The sequence below is a fragment of the Ascaphus truei genome, chromosome 3, assembly GCF_040206685.1.
Source record: "Ascaphus truei isolate aAscTru1 chromosome 3, aAscTru1.hap1, whole genome shotgun sequence".
NCBI classification, from domain to species: Eukaryota; Metazoa; Chordata; class Amphibia; order Anura; family Ascaphidae; genus Ascaphus; species Ascaphus truei.
In genome coordinates, this window is record NC_134485.1 from 230,105,868 (window position 1) to 230,121,018 (window position 15,151).

Below are 15,151 nucleotides of genomic sequence, written 5' to 3' on the forward strand. Positions count from 1 at the left end.
GGGAAACAACAGCAGCAGCAGCACGGAGCTTCTGCCTGCTCTGCTCTGCTCTGCCCCCAGGTTTCGCCGCACAGGCTGCGCCCCCCCCTAAATAATTTGGCGCCCCCCAGTTTTGCGCACCGCTGAGATAGGGCTTGCGAGGGCCAAAAAAAAAAAATCCTGGCAGCGTGCCAACACGCGCCAGCCAATCAGGAGACAAGGGAGGTTTTTTTTTTTTTGCAGAGGAGCGCGCTAAATCCTGTCACGCCAGTGCCCTCTGTTCCCCGCTGTTGGCGGCCCAGGATCCAGGGGGGGGCAAGCGCCCTCCCTTGCCCCCCCCTGCGGACGCCCATGCATGGGTGATATAATTATTTTTGTATAACACTGACAGTGTGCTCTTCACTGTGCATAGCTGCAGGGAATTTACCTCTCTAGAAGGGAAGCAACATCCCCGCAATTATTTATTGAAGCTTAGTTAGTGGATGCATCCTCTCTGCATCATATCACCTCACAATAAAGTTACACCTCCCCCCAAAAAAACATCTGAATGAAGCATTTCAATGGCCTGGATTATTCTTCTGCTCAGTTTTCTAAATACATTTACTAATACTTTAGAGTTTAAAACAGGGGGTCTTTGGAGCCGAACTGTGTTAATTTCAGCCCTGGGGACCCCCTGCTTCCAGAGATAGATACCTTGGAAGAGGGTGCCCATTTCACTGTGAAGTTGAAATGTCCTGGTCACGCTGGTCAATAGGAAGCCACAACGGATGATGTCATGACTTCCTATTGGCCTATGTGTAACATTTAAAGCCACCATTATGTAAGGCACAAAGTTTATCTGATTGCAAACAAACTCCGCCTACGGAGTGAGAATAAATTAGGGGAGCGTTGGCAACCAGATAATAACAATAAAGTGCTATCTACTGTAGTGCATGTGAAAACACTGAATGAATCAGCTGTCACAAAACGTGGAGGGTACCCTCAGATGGCAAATGCGGATGAATAATTATTTCGCCCTGAATAAATCAGTACATGGAATGCATTGTGGAAATCCCATGTAAAACGAGAGAAATATCAGCAGGATAGTGCAGGTGGTAATAAAAGTGTGGCTATGAAACAAAGAAAAGCCCGGGCGCTCCCTGATTAAGTTCTTAAGAACAGGGGCAATGTAACAATGAAATTTACAACCTTATAAATAAAGTTCCCCTCTGGTTCGTCTTCTTGTCCTATGGCTCAGACCCCAATAGGGTCCTTATCCAGGATCCTTATTAGTACAGGGATATAGAGAGAGAAAGGGGGAGCACAGGTTGAAGAATGTGGGGTATCTAGAGTATCTGAATAGATATTTATGGGTGTGTTTGAAAAATATATAATCAATCACTTACACGGCCCTGTGTAAATGCTCTCACAGCAAGGTTTACTTGTCTTGATGTTCCCTTGGTCGTTTGCCTTCTTCTTTTCAGGACTTGGTTTTCTTTCTGGATGTCTTCAGCAGTCCTCGGCTTACTTTGAGGATGTCTCCCTCGGAGTCAACAGATTAAAAACAGTGGTTTAGAGGGGAATACAGACAGTATTTAATAAAGTCCAAAAAAAAAAAAAAAAAGAATATTTATATAAAGGCAGTAAATAATGCCGGTACTCACACGGGCTAGTGTGAGTACAATCCTAGGGGAAGGTATCTTTTTATCCGAAGTTTGTCTTTACACGTAGTGGTCTATAGGTATACTGAGGGTCAGGTGTGTAATGATATATATAAGTCAAATGATACTCACACGGCCTTGTGTGAGTAAATGCACATCAAGGTATCTTTATCTTGATAGTCCCCGTTTTCTTCTTGTTCGGTTCTTGATCTTCTTCCTGTTTTTCCTTGGTGGTCTTCGATTTCTAGTGTGATAATCCCCCTCGGTGTGAACAAATTGAAAAACAATTGTTAGTGGGGAATTAACAACACAATTCTGTGATAACCCACTAGAAAAGCCCGAGCAGATATGTAAAAGCAGCAAAATGCTGCAGGCACTCACACGGGCAAGTGTGAGTGCAATCCTAGGGGAAGGTATACCTGCAGCATTTTGCTGCCTGCAGAATTTTGCTGCTTTTACATATCTGCTCGGGCTTTTCTAGTGGGTTATCACAGAATTGTGTTGTTAATTCCCCACTAACAATTGTTTTTCAATTTGTTCACACCGAGGGGGATTATCACACTAGAAATCGAAGACCACCAAGGAAAAACAGGAAGAAGATCAAGAACCGAACAAGAAGAAAACGGGGACTATCAAGATAAAGATACCTTGATGTGCATTTACTCACACAAGGTCGTGTGAGTATCATTTGACTTATATATATCATTACACACCTGACCCTCAGTATACCTATAGACCACTACGTGTAAAGACAAACTTCGGATAAAAAGATACCTTCCCCTAGGATTGTACTCACACTAGCCCGTGTGAGTACCGGCATTATTTACTGCCTTTATATAAATATTCTTTTTTTTTTTTTTTTTTGGACTTTATTAAATACTGTCTGTATTCCCCTCTAAACCACTGTTTTTAATCTGTTGACTCCGAGGGAGACATCCTCAAAGTAAGCCGAGGACTGCTGAAGACATCCAGAAAGAAAACCAAGTCCTGAAAAGAAGAAGGCAAACGACCAAGGGAACATCAAGACAAGTAAACCTTGCTGTGAGAGCATTTACACAAGGCCGTGACAGTGATTGATTATATATTTTTCAAACACACCCATAAATATCTATTCAGATACTCTAGATACCCCACATTCTTCAACCTGTGCTCCCCCTTTCTCTCTCTATATCCCGGTAATAAAAGTGTATTTGAATATATGCAAAATGGACATAGGCCAAATACACACTCACATTTAAAACCATTTAGGTAAGCATTTTGAACAAAAGCAGATGTGTCATGGAGATGTGGATCAAGTTTCACTGTCAGCTAGTCTCCGCGAGTCTCTGCGGCTCTCTCTGGTGCTCGTCTCAGAAAACTGAAGCGTTATCAGTCCCCCAGACACCTGGATCACTGCTTCTCCTCCCGTCCAAGCAGAATGGCCGACGTGCTAGACCCTAGACCCACTCAGGGAGAGCCTACATAGCCTCATTTAAATAGGGGGCTGATGAGAACAACAGTTACCCCATTTACATATAAAAAAATACACCCTCACCCCGCCAATACATATAAAAATATACCCACCCCCCGGTACATATAAAAAATATGTCCACCCACCCCCAATACATATAAAATCAGACTTACCATGGGGATGGTCTCAGGTCGCTGCAGGATGGGGGGGGCGTGGTGGCTTAGGGTGGGCTGGTGGCTGCGTGATGGGGGGGGGGCGGGGGCTGCGGGGGGGGGGGGCAGCGGCAGCAGGTCGCAGCAGTTGCCGCCTGCCCCGACTCTCCCCCACTGCATGCTTCTCCCTCACTGTCTGTCCCATGCTGAGGTGTCTGATGCTGACACACACCGGGCCTGCCTCTCACGCCGGTGCGCACCGGAAGCCCAGATGACTTCCGGCGCTGACGTCAGAGAGACACTGCACCCGTCAGCATCAGAAACCTCAGCATGGGACAGACAATGAGTGAGAAGCCTACAGCGGGGGAGATCCGGGGCCAGCGGCAACTGCTGTGACCTTCCGCTGGCCCCAGTTCAAAACCAGACACCTGGAACCCTATTGAGGTCCTCCAAGCTGTTCAGGGTTAATGATCCCCAGGAACTACTCCAAATTATTCATTTAATCAACCAATGATCAACTATAAAAAAAAGCCCTTTAAAAATATTAACAATATAACATCTCCATGTGACAGCGTAAGGATAGAAAAAACTGAAAAAAGAGCCACAATAAATCCACAATTAATAGTTCTTTAAAGTCTTCGTCTTTATATTCTTTCTTCACAACGGACACTCTTCCTTACACATCCTCTATGTGTATGTATGTATAATTTTATTTATATAGTGCCAACAATATTACAGTGCTTTACAAAATTTCAATGAGACGTAAATAAATTACAAACAATGGGAATAAGTGCAACAGGTACATGACAACATAAAACAGAGGGAAACCCTGCCCCAATGAGCTTGCAATATAAATGGCATATTGGGAGGCTTGCAGACACAGTAGGAGAAAACATGCAGGGGAAGTCAAGGGCATCTGAAGATCATAGTAGAGGCATAGGAAATGTTATGATGCTTCATTTAAGAGGTGAATTTTTAGCTGGGCTTTGAAATTGAAAAGTGATGGTGCTTGGCGAATATTGAGTGCAATCGCATTTCATAGGTAGGGAGAGATTAGTGAGAAAAGTTTAGGACACTAGAGGCAAAAGGTGCAAAGATGAGACAATCTTGTGTTGCGTGTAAGAGACGAATATCGGTGTAACAGTAGATCAGAGATATATGGAGGTGCAAAAGTGTATAGAGCCTTAAAAGAAAGGAGGATAATTTTATAGATTGTACGGAAATTAACAGGAAGCCATCAGAGAGTGTTCAGGAGTTCAGAATCAGATACACATCTAGGAGAGCAGGACATGATTTGGGCAGTAGCATTTTGAATGGATTGTAAATGAGAGGTCTGGGGCAGGGAGGTCAGATAAAAGAAAGTAATCAATATGGGAGAGAACAAAGGCATGTATTACTATTTTACTGGTAGTTTTACATAGATAATGGCATATCTTAACAATGTTGCGAAGGAAGAAATGGCAGCAGACTTGCAAGACTGGGTGGAAATAGTGTTATTGACTGTAATGGAGAAGGGAACAAAGTAACCTGGCTTGGGAGGGAATATTAGAAGGTTTGTTTTAGCACTTTTAAGCTTGAGGCGATGAAGGACTATCCAGGCCGAGATATTTGATAGGCACACTGAGATTTTTGACTGGACTGCAGGTGTAACATCAGGTGTAAATATATACAGTATATACAGTAGTTGTATAACATCAGCATAGAGATGATAGGTGAATCAACAGAGTCGATAAGGACACCCAGTGATAGTGTATTTAAAGAGGAGAGTCATAAAACTGAACTTTGAGGTACACCTACAAAGAGTTTTGTTGAGGCTGAGGAAGAGTTGGCATAGGAGACACTGAAGTAATGGTGAGAGAGGTAGGAGGAGAACCAGGAGAAGGTAATGCTACTGATGCAAAGAGAGTGAAGAATGTGTAGGAGGAGGTTGGTCAACAGTATCAAAAGCCAAGGAAAGGTCAAGAAGAGTGTTAATGGAGTAGTTTCCTTGTGATTTTGGCAATATGGAGCTCATTAGCTACCCTGTTGAGGGCAGTTCCTGTTGAGTATGCTGTGCATAGCAGCAGGAGAGATACCTTTTCCTCTTTAACAGGAGAGGAGTGTAACATGTTCTGCTTCTTGTATTATTACAGTGGCATAAAAAAAACTCTTCATTACGGTTTTAGCACACAAAGAAATGTTTTATTCTGATGGTAATTACTTAAATCCAGAAACAGTAAATAAAAGGTGATTACATCAAATGTTATCATATTTTCAAAGATTGTTGCATAATCATTCTTTTCCAGGTGTAACCTTTTGTCTGATCTTGGTGGTACAGTATATCTTCTCTCCCAATGTTAACTCAGCTCCTCCCCTTATTGGTGTAATCCTGTCTCTCATCTCGCTTAGCTTTACTGTTCGTATTTGTCCAAAGAAAATCACCTAGTCAGGCTTCTTAACTCTAAGTATTATTACCAAATAAGGTATCATCATGTGTTTTTCAGCTTAACACTGATGTCATATCTGATAAGGAACTACCCATCCTCCAAACAGGGAAATAAACTTATAGTACAGAAATGATAACCTCAGCATACCAACGGCTGTTGATTGCAACTTAAATGTCACTCGCAGGGTCCCTTCTCCAGACAACCCTACATAGCTGCAAGATCATTTTAATGCGAACCTTTATCTCTTGACTTAAAAATACCTCTCCTATGTAATAAGGTATACAGAGAAGATTAATTTACTATCAGACTACTTGTAGTATGCCTCACAGCCTCTCCTAAAGAAGAATCTTTGCTAATTTAGAATAATTCCTATGTGTGGTATCAGTTTTCATATACCGGATTCAAACCTATTTACAATATAATAATATAATATAGATATCTTACAAGACGTCAAAGGCAGATGGAGGAGGATTTGAAAGAGAGTGGAAGGGACAATGGATTTCGTTGCAGATACAGTAGCTTCCACGTTGCACGTGATATAGTCTACAAAGTCTTGGGGTGTGATGGAAGGAGCGGAGCATGATGTGGTGGGAGGTTAAAGAAGGGTGTCAAGGACAGGGAAGAGGTGACATGGGTTTGATTTATGCCTGTTTATAAGAGAGTTGACGTAATTGTTTGACAAGAAAAATAGCAGAGTTAAAACAGGACAAAATTAATTTGTAGTGAAGGAAATTAACCAGAGTGTGACTTCCTCGATAGGTTTAGCGGAATGAGTGTAAGAGCGCAGAAAGCATGTCTGTGTGTCTAGCCAGGTTTGTTGTTTAGAGAGTCGTGCGTGTCTCTGTACAGGAGGAGCATGCTGGTGTAGTGAGGAGACAGTGTTATAAGTTGTGAGAAGGCTCTTTGGGTCAGTGGAGAGTGACAATAAAGAAAACTTAGAATTTAGGCTGGTTCCAAGGACTGACAGTCAATGGAACGCTGGTTGCGAGTATAGCAAGGAGAGGCTGGAGGTTGAATGTGAGGAATGCAAGCGAGGGAATATGAGATGAGATTAGTCAGAGAGCAAAAATGGACAGATTGAGAAATCTGATAAGAAACCTTTTTGATAAAGATGAGATCAAGGAAGTGGGTGTCCTTGTGGGTGCTGGAAGCAATCCATTGGTGGAGACCAAAGGAGAAAGTAAGAGGAGGCGAGATGCCCAAGAATGAGGCGTCATCAACATGGTAGTTAAAGCTAAGAGGAGAGTGGGTTAGTTAACAGAAAGAAAAGATATCCAGGAGTCAGAAAGGTAATTGGAGTGTGAGGATGCAGAGGTAGGTAGCTCTTCGATTGACTGAAGTATTACTGTATGTGAGGCCCTTATATATGCCCTGTCACCATTGTATTATACATTGTATTAAAGAAAAGGAGGGGGAATAAATAATGCTTCAGTGTAACTAATAATGCTAATGCTATTAATATTAAAATATGTTTTTTTAGTTAGTCAGCTCTTACTGTTGATGTCAGATGTTGTTGAGATGTTTTTCCCTACGTTACATCATTGGCAAGAGCGGTAGGCTGTAAGTCTGAAGTCAATGGTTAGAGCAGTAAACATTTGGCAAATCAACAACTCAGATATTTTTTTCTAAGCTGATGTGCATGTAAATATACTTTCAGGGAACATTTGGATTTTCTGTATATTCCATCTTATTCAGCTGGAAAAGTGTGTGTGTGTGTTTTTGTGTATAGCTCAACACCATTATAACACGATTCGTTACAACGCAAATCTGCTTATAATGCGATGCAAGCGTGGCTCCCAATTTTCGCATTTATGAATACTTTACAACACGATTATTGGTATCTTAAATACTTTATTGCACGATGCATACACTTGTACATTATTTCTAACGCGATCCGCTTATAACGTGATGTAATTCTTTGGACCCCAAGCACAGCGTTATAAGCGGGTTGATAAATATATATATATGTATATATATATATATAGCTGAACCCCATTATAACGCGGTCTATGGGGGCCACAGAATGAGACCGGGATCACGTAAATTTTGCTGCGCGAGGACGTACTGGCATCTGCATTTCTCTCCTCTCTGTCTCTCCTCTCCCTGCCATAGAGCGCAGAGGAGGGTAACATGACACACACACACATTCCTGTACACTATGTGGGAATTTTTTTTTCTTTTAAACATTCAATACTTTATTTATAACAGACACATACACACACCCCTACACCCCTACACCCCTACACCATGTGGGAGTTGAACATGAATACATTTTATATAATACACATGCAGAAATCGAACTCAAGATCTTCCATTTGCTAGACCAATTCCTTACCTGCTACACCACAGCATTGGTGTGATGTCACAGACTCTATAAATATACTTAACCTCTGAAGCCCAGTGCAGGGGACTGCACTGTGTACAATAATTTATCAATTATACCATATCATACAGGAATCGAACCCAGGAGCTTTCATATGCTATTACCAATTTTCTAACTCCAAGCCACAGAATTGGTGTGATGTCACAGGCTCTAAAAGCGTGTGTGTGTGTGTGTGTGTGTGTGTGTGTGTGTGTGTGTGTGTGTGTGTGTGTGTGTGTGTGTGTGTGTGTATGTGTGTGTGTGTGTGTGTGTGTGTGTGTGTGTGTGTGTGTGTGTGTGCGTCTGTTAGCAATAAAGCATTGAATGTTTAAAAAAAATGGAGATGTTTTTAAATCAGGAGCCACGTTTAGACAGCGTTGTAGCGGATCGCGCTATAATGGGGTTGAGCTATATATATATATTTAACATTTATTTTGCAAGCAGACAGACATTATGAATCACATATTGGATTCAATTTTCTTTCATTGTTAAGTTGTGTTTTATAATATGTGTTCCAGCTAATTTTCCACTGTACAATATTTTTATTGCAGAATGTAAAAGACAACCTTGGGATTCTATCAGGTCAAATTGAGGTAATTCAAAGAAAGAAGAAGGCAGCTCTTCAATGTGCCACAACAAGGGAAAACGAGAAGATCCAAGAAAATCTGGCTCAACTTATTTTTCAATGGGAATATGTTAACAAGTTTTACAGGGACCGGCAGATGTAAGTAATTACCTAAATTTCAGTTTACAGTGCAGTTTATTACCATTAGACTTGCTATGTGGAATTATACATCAGCGGTCATTTAGGGCATTGTGATACTATACATGTTCTACTTAAGATCGAACAAAAGAGGTTTATATTGTTTTGAAGTACTCTAATACCAAACCATGGACTTCAACAAGAGATTTAAAATATAATGTAAAAGATTTCTTGTACATTAATCAAGAAGCAATGTATTATTTTTCATTCACTGAACATATCATGTTTGTGTGTATGTTCTCAAAAGTACATATATAGATAGAAATGTATATCTATACACTGCATATAAAGATACAGTATCTATGGATATGTACTTTACATGTTTATATATGGTACACAATGGAAAAAGTGGGAGTCAGGTTAAAATTGTCTTCCTCAAATTATATAATGTATGGAAATGCATGATAATGGATCTCTGATTTCTGAAATATCTTTGGATGGATCTTTTGTCCCTGAGATCTATTTAGTGGTATCCACTAATAACAGGCAATATCGATCACTAAATCATAACTATTCTCTTTGTTTTTTTTAACTTGAATTATACATTTATAAAGCATAAATACAATAGTTGTATATAAAAACAACCGCTATTATATGATACTCATAAAGATTTTATTTTACAATGCATGCTTTTCATCCATAATTTTTTTTTATAACCCTGACCCATACACTGGGTGATTTATCAATTAATCATATTTGTAATATTTGGAAAGATTCTCAATGTGATATCAAAATTATGATATCAGTGTTAATGGTGTTTAATGTGTATGGCTATGTACAATGCATTGTGGATGCATTGGTGCTGCTGCTTGTGGGGTCAAACTCATCCTATTCAGGCAATACCTCAAATAAATAGTGTCTGTGCTGCTCACTTTACTTCCTTCATTCTTATTTATATATAAAATTGTTTATTTAACTTCACACTGGTGAGCAACTAGAAATACTTTTTTAAAACAGAACTATAAGGTGCTGAGTCTTAATGTGCCTAAAACAATCAGATCTATGGTTTTGGCACATACTGCACTGTATAGAATCAATGAGAAACTGTACATAATATAGCACTCCTCCCTATAGAAGTTTGCTGCTGGTAAAAAAAGGTAGGCCTTACATAGAAAAAAAAAAAGATTCCTGCAAAAACAACAACCGGGATACATCTATTTATTTTACTCGCGAGTGTACTTAAAGTGAGTGTCCTTAAACTGGGGTATGCCTGTATTTAGCATAGACTTAACAGTACATTAATGTAGCATAATGTTGCGTTAGATTATGATAACAAGGGAGTAATTGACCAAAGGGTGGTGGTTAAGCCTACCGGGAAAGTTGCGGGAGAAATGAACCCCTTCGTTACCATAGCGGTAGTAACTCTATGATAATGAAGGGGTTAACTCGCACCCCTGTAACCCACCCGATAGGCCAATCATCCACCCTGGACAAGTACTCCCTTCACTCACCCCCTCTGTCTCCAATAAACATTAAAATACCTACTACCTACTAATACACAACACACCTCCTGTACCCCCAACAACCCCCCTAACACATACTGTACAGTAATTGGCAAAATTACTATTATCCAGATATGGATAATAATGCATTTGATTATAACATATATATGCTGCACATCATAAATAAGGACAAATTATATAATCATTGGTGCTGCTGGTTCAGGGAATCCATGTCAGTACTCCAGAACCAGCAAACCAAGTTTGAAACAGGGTACTCCGAATTTTTGCTAAATTAATTTATACAAACAATTTTCTGATGTTTTGCAGATGCAACTGCCTTTTTCTAGATGCCAGCTATACTGTACTTGAAAAAGGCAGTTGCAACTGTCGAAACATCAGAAACTTGGCTGAATAAATTAGTTATGAAAAATTCCGTAGTGCCCTGTTTCAAACTTGTTGTGCTAATAGTGCTGCTTCTCCCGTTCAGTGATATGCATATTGCACAACTTCATGGGTTCCGCCGATTCTTCAGAAGCTTCAATAGGAGGGACCTCAAGAGGTGGAACCAACGGTACAGACCGGACCCTGTGATAACAGCCCTGTTCCCGATGTCTCTCCCTCATCCGAAAATCGAGGGAAATGCAAAGGGAGATCAGGCCTTCTAGATCAGTGGGAATGTCCGTGTAAGTTAATTCATTGTTCAGTCTCTCCTCAATGCCTTGATGGAAAACAAACTTTAGGGCCCCTTCATTCCAATCGATCTCCGCTACCAGGCTCCTAACTAAACTCAATCACATATTTTCTCATGGTGCAGGAGCCTTGTTTAATCTACAGGAGTGCAGATTCGGCAGAGGTCGCATGACCGGGGGAGTCGAAGATCACCCGGAAGGTCTGCATGAAGGCGCCGGAGTCATCCAACAGGGGGGAGCCTTTTTCATAAAGTGGGGATGCCCAGGCTAATGCTTCATCCGTGAGGAGGGAGAAGATGTGCACCATCCGAGACCGCTGGGTAGAGAAGGATGATGGTTGCATTTCAAACTGAACCTGGCACTGGTTCAGGAATCCTCTGCAAGATGAGGGATGGCTTCCACAGTGGCTGGGAGTAGGGATACGGGGTTCCTTTAAGACCACAGGTACTGGCACAACGTGACCATCACAAGGCGAGAATGGAGATGGAGCTACCCTAGGAGGGCTGAGGTGACTGCACATGGATTGTAGCATAGAGGAGATTGATCAATCTTAGCCAGGTGAGTGGTATGGTCTCCCAGGAGCTGGGACATATGTGTCACGGTGTTCACTACCTCTGCAGGGTCCATTGCTTGGCTCGTGCAATGTGTAACGGTGCTGATTGCAAGACAGGATATGAACCCGCAGGGCAGAGACAGGAAGTAGTACACCGACCTTGGCCTGGGATCTGAGGCCTGGAATACAGGGGTAGTCAAGTCCATTTCTGGGGTCGAGGCAGGTGGCAGGCAGGTAGTCAGGTCCTGTTCCGAGGTTGAGGCAGGCAGCAGGCAAGGGGTAGTCAGGTCCAAATGAGATCCAAGCACAGACAGGCAAAACAGAGGCAAAGGCGGAGCTCAGACAGAACAAGGTACCAAATACTTTGCACGAGCACTGACAGGGAACAACTACTTGCTATTTAAAGGGCATACACAGCTGCTGGCAATGAGGGCCAAAGAGAGGATGACTTCATGTCAGGAAGTGAAGAGCAGGAATAGCCAGGTAGCAAGATGGTCACGGTAGCTTCGGTGAGGTGAGAGGTCACTTCCTGTCAGCAGCCATCTCAGGTATCCGGACAGATCCCTAGGTGACGTCACATTCTTTAAAAAATAGAATCTGTCACATGGTTTACTACAACCAATCAGATTGGGGATAAACCATGTAATGCCTCACGTGGTATGTCTGACAATCCAATTGGTTGGAGTAACGTGTGATGGAAGCCATCTTTGTTTTGGTGACGTCATTTTAAAGGGAAGGAAGAACAGCCTTCCTGATTGGCTGGCTTGCCTCCCTTTACATGACGTCACATCCTTTAAAAAAAATTAAAAAGGGATTCTGTCACATGGTACACCATCCAATCGGATTGGAGGTGTATCATTTGACTTTCAAATATGATATCACATGCCTTATATAAGACATGTCCCGAGACATGTGACCTCAAGAAGACGACAGGACAACATCTGCCCATGGAATTGATTAAAAATACAGAAAACAAGACTGAAGAAAAAAGAAAAGAAAAAAAGAAGTTACCTGAAGTTGAGGAGCATTGCTCCGTGGATCGAGAGCTTCCAGAATCCAGAATCGAAGGGTGAAGACATCAAAAGGTAAGAAAACCATTGAATGAATGTAATTTTTATTTTTCAGGTATTTTGTTTGTATTTTTTAATTTTATTTTTTGCTTGCCAATTGACTGCCAATGTATTTATCTATGCCCCTTATAGGGCTATAGATAAATGCAGTGACAAACAAAGCATTTTTTCTTGCTTGCTTTTATTAGATTAATATGTATTTATGTTAATTGATTTGTATAATTCTTGTGTTTTTCTTGTTTATTTTTGGAGTTTTTTTCATTCTAGTGTTTTTTTGTGTTTGCTTGTTTTAATTCTTGTATTTTTTTTGTTTGTTTTTTAATTCTGGTTTTTTTATGTAAGTTTTTTTTATTTATGTTTTTTTTCCGTGTTTGCTTTTTTATTGTTGTTTATTTTTGGTGTTTGGTTTATTTAATTGCTGTGTTTCTTTTGGTGCTTGTTTTGATTTAATGTTGTATTTTTGGTGGGGTTTTTTTTTTAGGTTGCCCATTTATTTCTATAATGGCAAAACATACACTTCTTAAATGGGTATGCTTTAACACTGTGCCAATCAATTTGTAGTGGGGGTGGAGGTTGGGGGTAGTTGCCATGGGGAGGGTGGTTAGGCCTCCCAGGTGGGAGTGAGGGAGGGATGTTAACCCCTTAATTACAATAGTTGTTACTAACTAGTTACTAGTTTGTATTTTTTATTGTTATGTTGTTGCCCACGGAGGACAGAGATTACGGTGATGAGTACATGGACGGCCTTCTTCCTGGCAGGGGTAAGTGCAAGTTTTATTTACTTCATGCTGACTGTTTTTATTTAGCACTTTTACCCATTCCTATTGTTTGTACAGGAGTGTGTGAAGGTGGTAGTTACCCAAGGGAGTTGTTTAGGCCTTGCGGGAGGGTAACGAGAGTGGTTAACCCCTTCATTACTTCAGCAGTTGTAACCACTAATGTAATGAAGGGGTTAACTTCTACTGCCACCCTCCCGCAAGGCCTACACACACCCTGGGGCAACTACAAGTGTCACACACACCCTGTACCAACAACAAAGCAGTGTGTGCTATTTAACACTTTCATTACTTAGCCTCTAAGGTAATGAAACTGGCTGCAATTTTTTTTATTGCACAGGATTGATACCAGAGGCCAGCGGGGGACTACCCCAGGGACCCCGTGGACACCCTGTGGACACCACCGGGGGTCCCTGCCAGCCTCCGGTATCAATCCTGTGCAGTAAAAAGAAAAGGCTTTAATGCATCTTGCAATATCTTTAATGCCAACTTATAGCTGACAACAAAATATTGCAAGATTTTAAAGTTCTATATGCTTATCACAGTTTACTGAATAGCAGTTACTGGCAAAAAAAAGCAATTTGGGCTTTTTTTGGCTTGTCGGATGACTTTTTTGCCTCAGAGTGTTAAAGGTCATTAAAAAGCCGTTAAAAAGTGCGGTACTGCACTGTTATCACTGTTTAGTGAATAGCAATGCAGGCAGTATCGTGCTAAAAGGGCATTTATCATGCATTAAATCACTTATCACTGTTTAGGGAATAGCCCCCAGAGTCCCTTATGAACTCTATTTGATTAATGGTATTCAAATTTCATCCTGTCTGCTTTAATCCATTTTGTTCCCCAGACTCTATTCCATAATATTAGTTTCATAGTGTAAGGTAAACATTTAATTGTTGATAATACGCAGCTTTGATTGCCTAATAGTCCACGCATAGGTTCATTTAGTAGCTAGGAAGTAGCTACAGCTGAACCACGTTATAACATGGTGCTCGGGGTACACATAATGAGACCGTGGATAACCGGGATCGCAGGAAAAAAATGGCCGCCGCGATCAGGGGTTCTGCGACCGCCAGAGGTGGAGAGCCGAGATAACTCTCCCAGTTGTCCCTGAACCCAGCATCGCAGCGGCACCCCCATGCAGTGTGTGTGTCAAGAAGGCTCTCCCAGCAGTGTGTGTGTCAAGAAGGCTCTCCCAGCAGTGCGGGAGAAGCCCGTGGTGAGTCGGGGGGCATGTCACACACTATGGAGAAGCCAGGATGTTTTAGCTGTCTCTGTCAGAGCCAGCCCTCCTCTCTGCTCCCCACCGACAGAGGGACTGGGGGAGGGTGTGTGTGTGTTGCAAATGTTCGATCTCCAGGGGGGTATGTACTAGTTGTACATTACAAGGCAACACCACAGCCTCCTGTGTTGCCCCAAAGTGTTGTATTTGTGTGATTCTCCTTGGGTTAGGTAACCCTGACGAAGGTCCCTTTGGGGACCGAAACTACCATAGTGTTATGGCTGGTACTGATACTTTGAATACTTCGGTTTTGAGAGTGACAGAGTACATACACACCTCTAGAAATGAAAACTAGTGATCGGGATGGTTGATAATCTAAAAGTTTAAAATGGATTAAAGATATGAGTATCTATAAAGCTTATATATTGAACTGTATGGTGAATGAGACTCAGTAAAACATGATAAAAAACATGTTGCACATACGCACAAGAGAGGGCACATGCTTGTTAGAGAATGAGACATGGTCCGCTGCACAGAGGGGAAGCAACACAACAGTTAAAGTTCACTAAACAATAAACAACCATCTCTCTTTGATGTCCTCCTACGATGAATGAATGTGCATCATATACA

At 41.4% G+C, this 15,151-nt stretch overlaps 1 protein-coding gene across 17 annotated transcripts in view; it reads left to right on the forward strand.

Annotated features, from left to right (window-relative positions):
• Positions 1–15,151, forward strand: part of DMD (dystrophin) — a 2,761,517-nt gene that overhangs the window by 1,492,601 nt on the left and 1,253,765 nt on the right. For all 17 annotated transcript variants that reach the window (XM_075590265.1, XM_075590266.1, XM_075590270.1 and 14 more), the window contains one exon: positions 8,561–8,733. In XM_075590265.1, coding sequence (XP_075446380.1) covers positions 8,561–8,733 — 173 coding nt within the window. The remainder of the gene's footprint in view (positions 1–8,560; positions 8,734–15,151) is intronic.